Source organism: Harpegnathos saltator, unplaced genomic scaffold (genome assembly GCF_003227715.2).
Source record: "Harpegnathos saltator strain DR-91 unplaced genomic scaffold, Hsal_v8.6 scaffold627, whole genome shotgun sequence".
Taxonomy (NCBI): Eukaryota; Metazoa; Arthropoda; class Insecta; order Hymenoptera; family Formicidae; genus Harpegnathos; species Harpegnathos saltator.
In genome coordinates, this window is record NW_020230457.1 from 337,385 (window position 1) to 352,939 (window position 15,555).

A 15,555-nucleotide genomic window follows, 5' to 3' on the forward strand; every position below is an offset into this window, starting at 1 on the left:
AAGAGTAGGCTCGATAGAGAGTGTAAACAGGCAGATAACAGTGATGCATAAAAACATGAGAGTAGAGGGGGAGAGGTCAACTCACACAACTAAACCGCTGCACGCGTGGAGTTTCACTTAGTCAGTTCAGTCGCGCTGAAGCCGCCATCCACAATGTACGCGATCGGACGATTCGTATTGAAGAAAAGGAGCCCACGTTTCTGGCTGACCTCATCGATCCCTTGCGGCAGCGTTAACTTGTATCACAGCGAAAACGGCGTTTATGGGTATAAACCAAGTCAACGGAGGCACTTTGAAGGTACTTGCCTTGTTAAAAACTCGAGAGAGAGGGCATGAGAAGTGTGTTCTCTTATATAGCGGGAGCATGACCAGAATTATCCGGGTTATCTCGTCGCAACGCGGAAGATAAAAAAGATTTGAATATGAAATTTGTCAAGGTGATTCTATATTGGAAAGAAAAATGTTGCTGACAGAGAAAAAGAGAGAGAGAGAGAGAGATTTAAATTTAATCTACCGTAAATTGAAGCGACACTTTTCCCGACAGATCATTTTTGTTGAAAAATATTTTTGTCTTCCGGTATAAGGCTCTCCCAAACAAGACGGGATACGCGTGAATACTCTTTCTACTCGTTGTACATTAAAAGTCAACGATACGCGTTAATAATGCGTGTAATATTTGCTTATGATAACGATCTGCGCCTTATTCGCCATTATCTGCATCCACGATTTTCAGACGCTAATTGCCGTTCTCGTTTTTCAGTGCCGAAGGAATATTTGGATGAACGGGCAAGGCAGAGTAATTTCTACAGACTCGTCGACGCCTATAGAATTCACGGGCACAAGCAAGCCCACATAGATCCCCTCTCCATGACAAAACCGTCATTACTGCCCGAACTGCAACCGGGTAATTTCGGGCTGAATTTAAAGGACAAGGTCCATTTTCGAGGAATCTTACTTACGCAACAGAACGAGGGGACGGTGGAAGAAGCTATTCGGTTACTGAACGATACCTATAGCGGTACCATCGGAACTGAATTCAGTTATCTCGAGGTAATTTCCAAATTCGTAGAATCCTTGCAGACCCGCGCAAAATCAGTGGTCATTAGAGCCACGAGTCTCTCTATCCTCTAAGATCTTCAACAACGCGAAGATCTACTGCGAAATAAGTTTGTATTATTTATCGTAATATTGCGGCTCAATAAATACCGATAAGAGCAATGATAAGAGATTGCACTTGCGATCGAGTAGACCGAGGAAGAGAGGGAGTGGTTCGCCAAAACCGTAGAGAGAACCCTGGCCGAGCCATTGGACGACGAAACGCGCAAAGCGATAGCCGCGGAAATGCTGAAGAGCCAAGCTTTTGACAATTTCTTGGCGATCAAATTCGTGAGCCTAAAGAGGTACGGGGGAGAAGGAGCCGAGAGTATGATGGCCTTCTTTCATGAATTTTTCAAGCTATGCGCCTCCGGTAATTAAAAACAAACACACTCTCAGTTAAATTAGACAGTCGCCGATATTGTCGTTCAATAGTTCGACACAGAACGATTGCACGTCCTAACGAGTACTGGAGTAGTTTTCAACACATTCTAACTTCGCGACTGAGAAATTTCATTCTTGTCGTTGCCTTATATATCGGCAACATTCGCGAATGGAACAATTCTTTCAACCGTTGTATTATTATTTCAGACAGTTTGGAGCACATTATTTTGTGCGCGGCGCATCGCGGGCGACTTAATTTATTGACCGGACTGCTCAAGTTTCCACCGGAGAAGCTATTTCATAAATTACGAGGACTCTCCGAATTCCCGAATGCAACGAGATGCACCGGGGACGTGATCAGCCATCTCATCAGCTCCACCGACCTCAACGTAGGCGGGAAGAGTATTCACTTCACTATGCTGCGCAACCCATCGCACTTGGAGATAGTGAATCCGGTATCAATGGGGAAAACGCGAGCTATCATGCAGACGATCGGGGAAGGTGCATACGGTCAGGACGACAACGTGCAATGGAGCGATAAAGTGATAAATATCCAAGTAAGTCGCGGAATCGCGCGCTGCGATGAACGTCGTCTTCGTCGAGAGATCGATTGTCCGTATTGACATATCTGATTTTGCTATTACCTTTGCGTTACCATCTCCTATCGCTACGTTCCAGTGCGCATCTGTATCCAATATTCCAATATCTAGAATGTTTCGTTAGGTACACGGAGACGCCGCCTACACTGGGCAAGGAGTTAATCAAGAATGTTTGGCCCTAAGCAGAACGCCGCACTTCGAGATCGGCGGTACAATTCACTTGGTGATTAACAATCAGTTAGGCTTCACAACTCCGCCGTCGAGAGGCCGATCATCAAGGTACTGCACGGATCTGGCCAAAAGCATATCCGCGCCTGTGATCCACGTAAACGCTGACAATCCTGAGGTACGATCCTTGCCTAAATGTCATTATCTCGCTGGTACTACAAAAACGAAAATAAACAATCGTAATGTGAAAATGTTGCAGATGGTTGTACGAGCCACGAGGATAGCCTTTAAGTATCAGAGACAGTTCAGAAGAGACGTTTTCGTCGATCTAGTCTGCTTCAGAAGATGGGGTCACAACGAGCTGGATGATCCCCTTATGACTAATCCTCTTATGTACAAGATTATACAAAATCGACCGTAAGTTTAGATTATATATGCGTTTTATAGAATAGTTACGAATAGTCTTTTGTTTTAAAAATAACCGAAACAGTCTTTTACAGAAAAATCCGACATTACTTATTGGCCAACCCAATATATATACATGTGTCTGACAATACATATAAATTTCCCGTGTGCGTGTAAATTAAATGAAGCTGAATAGAAAATCTCTCTACCATTTTGCAAAAAACCACAAAAATTTTGAGTTATTATTTAAAGAAGATTGACGAATGATCGTATGATAAGCTGTGGTTGCAATTTCTGTCGTTGTGTGCTTGTAGATTATGCCAAACTGAATAAAAAAGTACTATTTTGCAAATAATCATGTAGATTTTTAGTTATTTTAATTAAAGAGGATTGGAATATACATTAATTAATAGCTAAAGACGTAATTATTTGCAAAATGGGGGGAGGTGGTACAAGACATTTTTTTTCAGTTTGATTCAATTATATGCTATCGTCACTCTTCACACATATGAGTAGAAATGTTTCCTTTAACTCAGATCTTTCTCAAGAAAGGCCTAAATATACTAAAAATCTACTTCTCTTCTCAACTGTTCTCGAAATTCCAGATCTATACCGGATCGATATGCGGACGAGCTGATAGGCGCCAATGTGCTTACTCGAGAAAGCGTTCAAAATACCGTCGAAAGCCACACAGGATGGTTAAACAGGATCCTGAAAGAATCTACAGAGGATGCGTCGCGACAGCCAGGGTACCTCGCTGGAAGATGGATAGGAATAAAGCAAGCCGAAGCTAACGTCACGCAATGGGACTCGGGTGTTGAGTTGAGTTTGTTGGAATTCGTGGGAAGGAAGAGCGTTGAAGTGCCGGCGGACCTGGTAAGAAGAAACATGTATATCCCACAAATACTATATACGATACTGAGATGAAATCTACACTTACGTATCACATTAAAGGACATTTATCCGCAAGTATTGAAGAGTCACGTTCTAAACCGCCTGAAGAAGATCGAGAGCGGTGACTCTTTGGATTGGTCGACTGCCGAGGCGTTGGCTATCGGTTCCCTGTTGTATCAAGGATATAACGTGAGGATAAGCGGGCAGGACGTGGGGCGCGGGACCTTTGCGCAGAGGCACGCGATGATCGTTGATCAGTCCACAGGAGGTGTGTATACGAAGCTCGATACGATGAGACATCTTAGAGACTTATGATCCGTATGAATGTTTCAGCTACATTCATCCCATTGAATTCTATGATCAGCGGGCAAACTGGCAAGTTGGAGGTGGCTAATAGTATTCTATCCGAGGAGGCTGTGCTGGGTTTCGAATACGGTATGAGTATAACGTCGCCTTCCACGTTGCCCATTTGGGAGGCTCAATTCGGCGATTTCTTCAACGGGGCGCAAATCGTGATCGACACGTACATAACCAACGGAGAAGCTAAGTGGATGCTGAGCAGCGGCTTGACGATGCTCTTACCGCATGGATACGACGGCGCCGGTCCGGAGCACAGTTCGTGCAGACTCGAGAGATTCTTGCAATTAACCGACAGCAAGGAGAACGAAGCCGATAGCGACGACGTCAATGTGCAAATCGCGAATCCCAGTGAACCGGCGCAATACTTCCACTTGTTGAGGAGGCAGGTGAGACGATGGAGACGTGTCGTTGAAAAGAAAAGAAAAAAAAAAAGAAAAAGATATCTTTGAACACTCACGTTACAATATGCTGCACGTGTATCCCAATTAGAGAGATATTATGGGTTTGCAGATGGTGAGAAATTATCGGAAACCTCTGATCGTGATAGCACCTAAGATTCTACTACGTCATCCGGCGGCGGTATCATCTTTGTCAGATTTGGGGCCACGAACGAGCTTCAAAAATGTTATTGGTGTGTTCTCTTTTTCTTCTCCTCCTCCAAAGTAAAACGGTTGAAATATTAAACTCCTTGAAATGTTATCTTTTGTACGAACTTATAAAAGTGATATCTTATATGGGTTTTGCAGGAGACGACAGGGTGAAAAGTGACGACGTAAACAAAGTCATTCTAGTCAGCGGGAAGCACTATTACGCGCTCAAGGATTATAGAGACAGTATCGAAAACAATAACGTAGCTATCATTCGAATTGAAAGCCTATGCCCGTTCCCTATCCAAGAATTACTGGAAGAGATCGAAAAGTATAAATATGCAAGAAGTAAGTAAAGAAAAAGATCCATCGTTTAATACAATCGGGTTATATGATAATACAATATTGTATCGTGTATCAAGAATACACAGTTGCTTTCCGATAGAGACGTCTCGAGATAGTATTCTGCATATTTCGTTATCAATATGTGTTATCAGTTTTCGTCTGGAGCCAAGAAGAGCCGCGGAACATGGGCGCGTGGGGTTTCGTCAAGCCGCGTTTCGAAAATCTATGCGGAAGACAAGTAAGTTATATTACGCTGTAAAAAGTTTTACATCGACCTTGCGCTGATGGCTTCTTTCACCAGCATAATGGAGACTAACGGATTATCATTTTCAGTTGAAATACTGCGGCCGAGAAACCATGGCGGCACCAGCTGTTGGAGATCAACAAAAGCATCAACGAGAAGCTAAGGAAGTTATCGTTAAGCCGTTTTTGATGAAATAAATATCGAGATACGTCACTTTGACAAACTGCCATATCATCTTAACTAACCCATATCTCTACGACACTTTTATTTCTTGTATAGCTCGGAACAACAAGTGGTAAGAAGGATGTCGTTTTGTGTGATCAATGATAATTTCTGCATTATGCATTAATCTTTTTGTTACTGAACTTTTGTTGAAGGAGCAATGGAAGAAATTAGCAGAATAATCACGGATAAATCTTTACATTAATCACACACATTGTAAGTTTTATTACAGTTCCAACAATATAGATTACCTACCTTAAAATTTTCTCTTCCGAATATATATATTCTTAAATAATTAACACACAATATATTGATAAGACGTTGATCTCTTCCTTCGCCTCCTTAGCGTTCCCTAGCGATTATCATTGTTACTCCATCATTGTCATTCATTTCTCGTTTCTGCTTTCAGCGTTCAAACGTTCGTGTTCTCTTTGCACAAGAGCTCGCAATTCATCCTAAAATCAAACACCAAGAAGTCCAGATTTTAAATACGTGGAAACGTAGAGAATAAGTGTGTGATAAAAATAAAAAATATGCTATTTTTACCCCCCAACCAAGTTTATCAGCCAACAATTGACAACCCGTGTCGCAATCACCCAACAAAGCTATATCGCGTCCTGAATGAGCATTTCTAGAGTCGAATACTAAACCCTGCCGTAGACCCAAGAAACGCGACAGACGGTCTTGCATACCAACTTTCTCATTGTTAATAAGCAGACGTGGACAATTGGTTCGTACTCTGAAAAGCAAGATAATTTTTAAAATTACATATATGAATCTTAACGACTCCTTATGTTGCTATAAATACCCGCACATACCTGTCTATTAAGGACGCAAAAGGCTGCACTACTAAACTCGATCCCATAATAATTAAAAGATCGGCTTGTACGAAATCTCGGCCAGCGAGCAAATAGAAACGTTCAGGCAACATCTCACCAAAAAAGACTATGTCAGGCTTTACTACACCTTCTTCGCACTCCTCACATTTTGGTATTGTACCTTCTGCTATCTTTTCTATCATTCGAAGCCACGTAATCAATAATTTTTGCAATTAACCATCATCGTAAATATGTAAAAATGTAATAAAGTATACCTTTCATCCATGGAAGTGTATACGGTGCTCGACATTTAAGACAACGGCCAGTATGAAACGTTCCATGGGCTTCCACTAATTTTTCAGCAGGTAATCCAGCTACCCGTTCCAATGTATCAATGTTTTGTGTATAATGCCGCAGCAACAAACCCTTCTCCCACAGGAGACGAATAAAATAGTGACTTAAAGTAGGTTTGAAGCCTTCTGGTAGCAGCTCTCTTGCAAGAGTAAAGAATGGTTCTGGGTTTTCTATGAAAAAATCTAATTCAAAAATAGCTTGTGGATGGGGCAAATTATATTTGTCTAGTTTGTGGTACAATCCACTAGATGGAGACCGAAAATCTGGTATTCCAGCAGCTGTGTGAAGAAAATATATATAATTTTTATGTGCATTCATAGTAAAATAAATAAAAAATTAAAATACATAGATAACATCTCATTTTAAAGCAGAAAACTAAGAAAAAATTTATTATAGGCCAGTTTTATCAAGTATATCTATAAATATACACACTTACAGGTAGAGATTCCAGCACCTGCCATAGTAACAATTTTACAACTTTCATGTTCTTTAATATATTCTACAATTCCATCTACACTGAGTTCACGAAGAACTCTTTGTTGTGATTCTTCACCTTGGTCATTATCTGACGAATCTATAAGCTTCAGCTTTTGATTTAGGAATTTACGCAGCCTTTCCATCCCGGAATCTTCTATATCTGATGATTCGGGAGAGATGTTCTGTTTTTCTTCATCTGATTTATCGCCTGGAATAGACAAAAGATCACACAAAATCAAAATTGCCTGATGTACTCTGCCAATGAATTGTTTTCAACAATCACAATGGCAAAATTGTAAGATTTATTATTTTTACTTTTTTCTCAATGTAGTCTGTGATAATTTATAAATTTTCTATACACAACATGAGCACATAATCAATACTATATTCATAATAGACGAATATTTTTGCTGAATAATAATCGTTGTCCGTTTTGCTAAGCCAAAGTCCAATGCTGGTAGTTATTTAATTAATTGATTTAATTAGTGTATTAACCTCGCGGAATTGGTGACAGTCTTCTCCACAAGTGACATTTATATAACCTGCATAAATATACACGTCTTATACGTATCATAAAATGAAAATTTGCATGAAAATGTAACATCAAGAGGAAAGATAAAATAAAATAAAATAAATTTGATGTCAACACGATTGCTTTGTGCACTTGTATGCGTTGTACATATATTTTTATTACTTCATGAAAGCGGTTGGAACGGAAATGATTCGCATATTGCAATGTCACAAGCTGTAATGATAAATGCGTATCGTTGTATTTGAAAATTACCTTTTCGATTTTCCTCGACCTCCTTATCCATATTATGCAGGTTGCAGCAGCACTTAATATTCGCCGACTCGCAAATGCTATTTACGGTAAGTTATCAGCAATGTTTATTCACTTCATGAATAATTCTGAAGGGGAAGTTACGCGACAGAAGACAAGTTTGTAACGTTACGATTGTATTGCGCTCTAATGCTACATAGATCAAATTTATGTAAAAATTCCCTCACTTTCTCACGTTATAACGTCCAATCGTACATAATCGCTTAGTCAGATACAACGGACGTACTGCACATTTAGATCGCACGAACACACACATGAACTCAGCTGCGTCTGACGGAGATTGACATTCGATATAAATCGAGCCATCGCAACATTCGTCGACTAAATTTTTATGAAAATTACGTCGATCTTTATCGATTATAATTAAAAAAAAAAAAGAAACAAACAAGGGAGGAAATAATATAAAAAATAAATAAAAAATAAACGATGTGAATCGGAAATTTTTACCGCTGCTATCACTCAAAGTTTCGGCCCCGTTAAAAATTTGCAGTATTATCTCTCATACAATATTAAATCCCATGTAAATATCAATTTCCTCCCAATTTCAATTCAACAATCAAATTAATATAATGTCTACGACACAAACCATCGATGAGACCGGTATTATTTGCGGGTTGAAAGCTGCAATTACAGAGCTGGAATGGTTTGTTTAATATTGTATTTTCATATTAACACACACACACATTTGTAGTCCTCCTCCTTGAGAATCCTATTCAGAAATTTAAATTAATTATTTAAGTTTGAATACTGAATTAATAAATTTGGATTTGAGAAAAGTTGAGTTCAATATTTTAACACAATTTCTATGTAACTTTCCATCAAAGTTTTGTGATCACTAATTTTGGACATTGACATAATTTCCAGTCACCAACAGGCGCGAATACTGAAGAAGCAAAGAGAAAAGGCAGCATCACCAGCTGTATACATAACAATTCCTATACATGTAATGCATCCTAAAAGACAGAAACCACGTAGTAAGTCTAAAAGCGACAAGTCCGCTTCTCCAAAAGGTAGAAAAGACCCTGTAACGGAAAGTCAGTGCAAAGACAAAGAGAAGCTCGATCGACGCAAGGTCAATAGTGAATACTTTGCAAATGCACGATTGGTTTTAAGCTCGAAGCTGTCAAAATAATTTCAATGTGTAGGAGACATCTCGTCCGATATTCCCGGAAATGCGAGGAGGCATATTGTATTCCAGATGCTACTGTTTGTACAGAAATGGCCTCCAAGATGAATGTCCTTTAACGCAATGTCAAGGACAACCAGATTGTCTAGTTAAACCATGGGCCATCTGTCCGCCGGGAAAATACGTTAGATCACGTTATCCGGAATTGTACCCGACTAAGAAAGATTGTAAAACGTGACGATACGCACACAAAGTTAAAAAAAGAAAAACAGAAAAAAGGAAACAAAGCTACGCATCTTTTCAGTGTTTATATACTTTATACTAAAACTTCAAAGCATCCAGAATTAATGACTACATCGTCACATCGTAAGAAAAACGTAGAGTAGAACTTTAAAATTTAAAACGAGTGGAATTTAAAAATTTTTACATGTCTTATTTTTAATCTTTTATTAAAACACCGGACAACATGGTACACATGGTTGACAAACAGGTGGAGGACAGAAGGGTACACATGTTGGAGAGGAAGGGGGAGGACATGGGGGAGGAGAACATGTGTAACAGATTTGTGGTATATAGCAAGTATCCGCCGGGGATGGCACGTAAACTTGGCGCAACGACAGCGGCTCGTCGCAACATGCTGGCTTTTGACATGAATCTCCGTTATTTCCATTGTTATCGTTGCATCTTGCAACGGACATCGGCGACTGAACTTGATTTCCATTATTGCAAATAAGCCTGCAGTAAGCAGCCAACGCGGCTTCCCTGGCCTTGTCCGCGCAATAGAACTTTTTAAGAGCGACTTCCGCGTCGCCCAAGTCAGTTAGCTTCAGCAAAGCAGTGCGACCTGGACCGCAAACTGGATACAGCTTTGTCATGCACTCCGGTCTACCCATGCAATCCCACATCATGCATCTGTCTTGCAGGCCGTTCCTCTTGATACATTCGCACTTGTACATTATACTTGCACGGAGTTCATAACTCTTGCAACGTTTAACAGGTATCTGCAACACGTATCGGACGGACAATTAATTGGCACTTAACTAACGAAATAGAAACGCAATTGCTTGTAGGAAAAGAATAGCGAAAATTAGAGCTATGTATAAACTCACACAACAAGGTACACAAGGATCGCAAGGATTACAAGGTGCATAAGGATCGATTGGTTTTACGCAGCATTTCACGATAGGTGCGGCAGATGGCTCATCCCATTCACATGGTTTTCTATGACACGTAATTTCAATAAGTCATCTTATAGCTGTCATCGAATCACAAGCAGGATCTTACCTTCTGTCCATAGAACTGATCAAGCATTTTAGTTGCGTCAGTAATTCACGTCTTCTCTCGCAATTTGGAGTTTTACCGTCGCAGGGCATTTTTCCATTCCAATTTTATGCCGCACGATACTGGGAAATTTTTCCTCGACTAGGTCTATCCTCGCACTTTTTTTTCTTTTCTTTATAATGTCACATTTTCTACATTGTCATTTCGACGGATTAATATGCACGAGATACGTGGAATTTGGTAATTTTGTGTAAATTTAATACTGATTACATTAGCCCGACATCAAAAATGATTTTGTTCTAGTCATAATTGTCAATTTATTGAAACATCTAGTCTCCTAGCAACTGTGTTACCGTTCGTATATAGCACATTGCGATAAAACACGCGTAATCACTTTTAAAAACAAATAACAAAAGAACAAAAGAAATGTTTGTGTTCTTGTATGATTACAGTATCAAAATACGTTATTAAATTATGTTACAGGTTTATGTTGTATATATACATATTTCACATTATCACGGAGCAATAAATTTGTACGTATCTTTCTTGATTTTTAATAAAATACCTTCTTCGTTCAGCTTGGAAATTAAAGTGCTAAAATCGCTTGTCGAGATACCTCCGGCCGCTACAAGTGCATTTAATTCTTTTACCGAAAATGTTCGTCCTTTATCCATATTCACTTTCTTCTCTAATATTCTGACAAATGCTTTTATCTACAAAAAAAGATCGAGTTTCACAGCAAGAAATTACGGTAATTAAGGGACACCTCGCCTTGAATTTCATATATGTTGTCAAGAACATTTCCTTGAGTAACTTGCAAAAAAATTTTAGTCGGTGGTCATTGTTTATTAAAAAGTTTTTGACAAAAGAATTTTCATAAATAACATAGTCTTCTCTCCGCATTTATTTGTTTATGCATGTAAAATACAAGTAAAATATATGTTGACGAAGGAGAAGCAGAATTCCTTCTTTTGCACTCCCCATTTCTAAAAAATAATTTGATTCATCCTAATGTAACCTGACCTGACTTAATTCAACTTAAATTGCTATTACTTTATTAGGAATTTTCGAATTTTTCCTATAAAAAATTTATCATTCCCCTCTCCTTTAAAACCTTATATACATGCTTTTTTATAATTAATTCTATTAGAGCTTTTTTATAATTAATTCTATTGCTGCAAAAAAAATCGTGATTTTTAGTGCAATAATACTTTACCAAATATTTTTACCAATACTTTTTCTGTTAATAACTTTTTAATAAACAATGACCGCCGACTGAAACTTGTAATTTACTTGTAAGTAAGGATATGTCCTTGATAATATGTATGAAGTTCAAGATCATCGGCGAAGTGTCCTTTAATATTCATAATTACCGAAATTACTTCAAATAGTCTTGTCAAAATGTAAACTTACTTTTCTATTTGTCAATTTACCGTCGGAATTTAATCCCGACACCATGAAATCTTCCTCCAATGTCTCTGCCATTGTATATTGCATTAAATCTACTACGTCCAATGCGTCTGACTCGGTCGCTTCGACACGTAATTCCAATTTTGCTCTGGCCTATAAGAATAAAACGCCACAAAAATATCCTGGTAGTTTATATATATGTCTATCGTGCAACAAGAAATACCTCAGTCAACCGAATCATGGCTTCTAACTGTCTATTGAATATCGGCAGGCTACCGAATTGTTTATGCTTAGATCGAAGTTCCAAGTAGTACTTTTGCAGTATTTCTGCAGCTGCGGGTGATAATTTTGGATTTACGTATTGTCGTGCATAGGAAATGTACGTTCGAAGGATGGACGATGGTATAATATCACTGGACAACGGCATCATCAGTCTTTTCCTGACAAAAATATTAATCGGTGTTTCTTCATATTTGCTATTATGTCAAATAAATATGTATTAAGTATATAACAATATTGATCACTTACTTTAAAGGATTTTCATCATTAAAAGATAATTCCATAGATTCTCCATGTGAACTTCCTTGAGCACTAGTGTGAACAGTCATTATGTGTTTGCATAACAGACTATCAAAATGCTGTTACAAATAAAAAAGTAGCATCGCTGCAATAATTCCACACATACACACATACGTCTGTACATTATACAATATTTGTTCAGATTGCAAAGATTTACTTACTTTGTTTGGCTTATCTAGTAGCAAAAAGATCAGATCAAATCGTGAAAGAAGAGGTTGACTAATATTCAAGTTTTCAATTACGGATTTGCTCTTGTCGTATTGCCCATTTATAGGATTAGCCGCTGCGAGAATCGACGTACGCGCAGGCAGTGAACATATCACGCCGGACTTTGCAACGGTGACGCTTTGTTGCTCCATCGATTCTAATAATGCCTAAAATAATGTATTATATATAAACATTGACATTTTTTTTAAGTTGCGACTTTATATAACGTTCATTCATTCTACATACTTTAGCACACTTGTTATGTTATGGACAATAGATGTATTATTTCACCTGATGCTGAGAACACATTTTATCAAATTCATCAATACAGCAACAACCTTGATCTGCTAAAACTAAAGCACCAGGTTCTAAAGTAAAGTCGTTGGAACCTGTTTCCTTCATGAGTGTCACTGTTAATCCAGAAGATGTACTCGAAGTGCCGCAGATGTACACAGCTTACAACAATATTCAATTTTTTATGTTAAATTATACATCTAATAAAAAACTTTGAAGATTTTGGTCTCCTTATCTATACCTTTCGCAGATATCCGAGCGCATGCTTGTAACATCTGTGACTTGCCAAGACCAGGATCTCCAACTAATAAAATATGTATGTCATCTCGTAACTGTGTACGTTTTGCATTGCCACTGAACAAGCTTAACAATAATCCAGCTTTGACCATTTCATGACCATATATGTTAGGACATAACGAATGCACTAACAATGCGAAAAGATTTGGTTCTTTATATATATCCTGTATAACATAAAAAAAGAAATTAAATAATTTCACAAGTTACAATATCTAATTCAATGTATGACAAATACCTGTATTGCTAAATAATTATTTAATGAAATTTTGTTATTCATAGAGCTTTTATTATTTTTATATCTATGTTTATTATTAATCACAGTTATCGCTTTCATATATAAAGAGAAAGGAGACCCAACTTTTGGTTTTGTTGCACCATCATCAATACCTTGTACCTTAAAGTATTATAAGATATGATTAACTGTTATAAAAGATATTTTCATATAATTGTTCATGTAACTAACTTTCATATAACCATCTAAGAATCTAGAAAAATACCTTGATAATGCCTGTAAGCGTTATGTCATCTCCGGGCATACAAATATTAACTAAATCACTCATGAGTTCTACATCGAGTATTTTAGGCACTCTACCTTTATTCTCCTATAAGATATTAACATATTAATTTATAATTTTATAGATATTTTTCTTTGTATCACAGATACTAGTGACATTAATATTTTAATAGTATTGCAAGTATTTAAAATCTTTTGTAGAGGACCTGTTCATCATTCAATGGCTCCTGTATCCTAATTATTTGGAACAAAACGCTTTTCACGCAAGGAGAATCTAAAACTGGATAAAATTTTGATGTACCACAGACATCACACTTTTTTGGCAATGTATATATTTCTTGCAATTGTTTAACCAATTTTTGCAAATGGCATTTAGAACAAGCAAATATCACCCACTGTGCAAGATGTTTTACTCTACTAACTCTTATCACACATCCTTTAGTGGTCACTAATTTGCCTAAGAAAATATTTCATGATTATCATTTAATAAAAAAGACATATTTGGATATATTTTTTAATAATAAATATACAAGTTTATACATATACATACCATAATAATTTAATTTAAGATCTCGTAAACATATAATTGGCTGATAATTTAATATACCTAATTTAATTGCTGGTAAACTGCTAATAGATCTTAAAACATATTTTAAATTTTCTTCTGGTACTGTCTCCAAAATTTTCTAAAATCATGAAACAAGATATTTGTAACAGATATAATTTTGATAAAGAATTAAAGGTTCTGTTACTAAAATAGAACAAGAGGAAAATCCATTAACTTAATATAAATGTAAAAATATCAAAGAGATATATTTATGAATAATAGTAAACTTACTTGATGAATACCAAGTTTTATACAATTTAATGTATTTATTGGATTCTCATATATCTCATCTTTAAAATTTGGCCACTGTTTCATAAATTCACTGTCATTGTACAATTCGCAAATGTCAATATCAAATGACATTCCTGCCTCTAAATTTGTCATTATAAGTAAGGAAGATAAGGCTTGATGTCTTTCTATAAAAGCCTCTATAGCTTTAATCTGCCTTATAATAGCACCATGAATTTTGTACTCTATATAAATAAATCATCAATATATAAGAGATCATGTTTCTATCAAACAATACTTTTTTTATTATTTTAAGTATATAAATTAAATAATACCTTTGTCAGGAAAAAATAATCTCCATCCATAATACGGAATATCCACATTCCTACCGATATCAAGATCATCAGAGCTAAGATTTGTTTCGTTTCGACCTAAAACAATGTTACAAAATTCATAAAATGTTGTGTCTTGATACAGAAAAAATAAAACATGGTAAAATGATATAATACTTACATGGCTCACTGTCATTTTTGGAGGTTTTTTTCGATTTCCATTTTTTCTTATAAAAACGTTTTTTATCACTCATAATAATTTCTAAAAATTTGTATACACTTAACGAATAAACGACGAACGAACAATGAATAGTGAATTCGGCAAAAAGTGCGGATACACTAACAAGAGAACTGCACGAGGTGTAAATATCATCGATTTGGCTGAATTTTTGTAGATAAAGCCGGCGGCACACGGTGCTTGTTTTCGTGGTGGAATTGCTTGCTGGAATTGCTGGATGAAAGTATTGTGTTCTGATTAGTGCATTTCCATCCATCTTTGGAAATATACCAATCAGAACGCAATATTTTCATCCAGCAAGCAATCGAGTATGAAAACAAGCACCGTATGCCGCCGGCTTTAAATCAAAAACCGAAATACCGTATGTCAATATTGCCAGTAATGAAAGTACATACATCATTTGTGTCACATATACTATAGATTTTCAATGTTCGCAATGAATATCGGATTGCAACCTATACAGAAAAAAAAATGGAAAAAGATATGGTTCGGGCTCCACAAAAACTTCCAATATTGCATTCAGGTACGAGTATGATAAGCAGTTATAAGCATAACATAATTGACGCATGCGCAGGAGGTTTGGTGGGACTAAAGCCCGGTCCAGGGTACCTATTATGGAACTCGTCGGAATCGATTCCGATCGAATTTA

At 37.1% G+C, this 15,555-nt stretch overlaps 5 protein-coding genes across 10 annotated transcripts; 2 read left to right on the top strand and 3 right to left on the bottom strand.

The window, feature by feature from the left end:
* Positions 1 to 80: 80 nt before the first annotated feature.
* Positions 81 to 5,849, top strand: LOC105187265 (probable 2-oxoglutarate dehydrogenase E1 component DHKTD1 homolog, mitochondrial). 2 transcript variants are annotated; one of them, XM_025304589.1, is made up of 15 exons: positions 81 to 298; positions 761 to 1,050; positions 1,249 to 1,468; positions 1,687 to 2,036; positions 2,203 to 2,424; positions 2,506 to 2,663; positions 3,257 to 3,527; positions 3,606 to 3,813; positions 3,879 to 4,291; positions 4,416 to 4,536; positions 4,652 to 4,840; positions 4,990 to 5,075; positions 5,171 to 5,376; positions 5,459 to 5,519; positions 5,713 to 5,784. In XM_025304589.1, exons 1-13 carry the CDS (start codon positions 154 to 156, stop codon positions 5,276 to 5,278), a joined length of 2,781 nt encoding a protein of 926 aa, XP_025160374.1. In that variant the 5' UTR covers positions 81 to 153; the 3' UTR covers positions 5,279 to 5,376; positions 5,459 to 5,519; positions 5,713 to 5,784. The 2 variants fall into 2 exon arrangements, with proteins under 2 accessions (XP_025160374.1, XP_011146270.1); XM_011147968.2 differs by lacking the exon at positions 5,459 to 5,519 and having other exon boundaries at positions 5,713 to 5,849.
* On the bottom strand, positions 5,499 to 8,060 carry Sirt2 (NAD-dependent protein deacylase sirtuin-2). 3 transcript variants are annotated; one of them, XM_011147971.3, is made up of 7 exons: positions 7,737 to 8,060; positions 7,448 to 7,494; positions 6,912 to 7,160; positions 6,397 to 6,753; positions 6,122 to 6,317; positions 5,850 to 6,042; positions 5,499 to 5,758 (listed from the first exon to the last, which is right to left on the bottom strand). In XM_011147971.3, exons 3-7 carry the CDS (start codon positions 7,093 to 7,095, stop codon positions 5,690 to 5,692), a joined length of 999 nt encoding a protein of 332 aa, XP_011146273.1. In that variant the 5' UTR covers positions 7,096 to 7,160; positions 7,448 to 7,494; positions 7,737 to 8,060; the 3' UTR covers positions 5,499 to 5,689. The 3 variants fall into 3 exon arrangements, with proteins under 3 accessions (XP_011146273.1, XP_011146272.1, XP_011146271.1); XM_011147970.3 differs by having other exon boundaries at positions 7,268 to 7,494; XM_011147969.3 differs by lacking the exon at positions 7,448 to 7,494 and having other exon boundaries at positions 7,737 to 8,059.
* Positions 8,061 to 8,180: 120 nt separating this feature from the next.
* On the top strand, positions 8,181 to 9,295 carry LOC105187263 (uncharacterized). The gene is made up of 3 exons (XM_011147964.3): positions 8,181 to 8,436; positions 8,658 to 8,865; positions 8,939 to 9,295. The coding sequence occupies exons 1-3, from the start codon at positions 8,363 to 8,365 to the stop codon at positions 9,155 to 9,157; spliced, it is 501 nt and encodes a 166-aa protein (XP_011146266.1). The 5' UTR covers positions 8,181 to 8,362; the 3' UTR covers positions 9,158 to 9,295.
* Positions 9,296 to 9,351: 56 nt separating this feature from the next.
* On the bottom strand, positions 9,352 to 10,655 carry LOC105187262 (keratin-associated protein 10-7). Its single transcript, XM_011147963.3, has 3 exons — positions 10,204 to 10,655; positions 10,029 to 10,140; positions 9,352 to 9,920 (listed from the first exon to the last, which is right to left on the bottom strand). Exons 1-3 carry the CDS (start codon positions 10,290 to 10,292, stop codon positions 9,369 to 9,371), a joined length of 753 nt encoding a protein of 250 aa, XP_011146265.1. The 5' UTR covers positions 10,293 to 10,655; the 3' UTR covers positions 9,352 to 9,368.
* Positions 10,204 to 15,439, bottom strand: LOC105187287 (DNA helicase MCM8). 3 transcript variants are annotated; one of them, XM_025304591.1, is made up of 16 exons: positions 15,302 to 15,439; positions 14,850 to 15,119; positions 14,672 to 14,767; positions 14,340 to 14,581; positions 14,052 to 14,187; positions 13,708 to 13,958; positions 13,485 to 13,589; positions 13,223 to 13,381; positions 12,932 to 13,151; positions 12,688 to 12,851; positions 12,351 to 12,563; positions 12,139 to 12,248; positions 11,834 to 12,050; positions 11,614 to 11,763; positions 10,766 to 10,913; positions 10,204 to 10,372 (listed from the first exon to the last, which is right to left on the bottom strand). In XM_025304591.1, the coding sequence occupies exons 2-16, from the start codon at positions 14,920 to 14,922 to the stop codon at positions 10,308 to 10,310; spliced, it is 2,349 nt and encodes a 782-aa protein (XP_025160376.1). In that variant the 5' UTR covers positions 14,923 to 15,119; positions 15,302 to 15,439; the 3' UTR covers positions 10,204 to 10,307. The 3 variants fall into 3 exon arrangements, with proteins under 3 accessions (XP_025160376.1, XP_025160375.1, XP_011146319.2); XM_025304590.1 differs by lacking the exon at positions 15,302 to 15,439 and having other exon boundaries at positions 14,850 to 15,191; XM_011148017.3 differs by lacking the exon at positions 15,302 to 15,439 and having other exon boundaries at positions 10,213 to 10,391; positions 14,850 to 15,191.
* Between the last annotated feature and the right edge of the window lie 116 nt (positions 15,440 to 15,555).

Coding starts and splice junctions, on each gene's coding strand:
- Sirt2 (XM_011147969.3), bottom strand. CDS start 7,767: ATGGATAAGGAGGTCGAGGAAAATCGAAAAG. Junction 6,318..6,396: donor TACACTTCCATGGATGAAAG/GTATACTTTATT, acceptor TTCGAATGATAG/AAAAGATAGCAGAAGGTACA. Junction 6,043..6,121: donor TTTGCGTCCTTAATAGACAG/GTATGTGCGGGT, acceptor CTTGCTTTTCAG/AGTACGAACCAATTGTCCAC.
- LOC105187262 (XM_011147963.3), bottom strand. CDS start 10,292: ATGCCCTGCGACGGTAAAACTCCAAATTGCGAGAGAAGACGTGAATTA. Junction 10,141..10,203: donor ATCAGTTCTATGGACAGAAG/GTAAGATCCTGC, acceptor TACGTGTCATAG/AAAACCATGTGAATGGGATG. Junction 9,921..10,028: donor ATCCTTGTGTACCTTGTTGT/GTGAGTTTATAC, acceptor TACGTGTTGCAG/ATACCTGTTAAACGTTGCAA.
- LOC105187263 (XM_011147964.3), top strand. CDS start 8,363: ATGTCTACGACACAAACCATCGATGAGACCGGTATTATTTGCGGGTTG. Junction 8,437..8,657: donor GCAATTACAGAGCTGGAATG/GTTTGTTTAATA, acceptor CATAATTTCCAG/TCACCAACAGGCGCGAATAC. Junction 8,866..8,938: donor AGAAGCTCGATCGACGCAAG/GTCAATAGTGAA, acceptor TTCAATGTGTAG/GAGACATCTCGTCCGATATT.
- LOC105187265 (XM_011147968.2), top strand. CDS start 154: ATGTACGCGATCGGACGATTCGTATTGAAGAAAAGGAGCCCACGTTTC. Junction 299..760: donor TCAACGGAGGCACTTTGAAG/GTACTTGCCTTG, acceptor CTCGTTTTTCAG/TGCCGAAGGAATATTTGGAT. Junction 3,814..3,878: donor CGTTGATCAGTCCACAGGAG/GTGTGTATACGA, acceptor TGAATGTTTCAG/CTACATTCATCCCATTGAAT.
- LOC105187287 (XM_025304590.1), bottom strand. CDS start 15,162: ATGGATGGAAATGCACTAATCAGAACACAATACTTTCATCCAGCAATT. Junction 13,959..14,051: donor TCTTAAATTAAATTATTATG/GTATGTATATGT, acceptor ATATTTTCTTAG/GCAAATTAGTGACCACTAAA. Junction 12,051..12,138: donor AATGATGAAAATCCTTTAAA/GTAAGTGATCAA, acceptor TATTTTTGTCAG/GAAAAGACTGATGATGCCGT.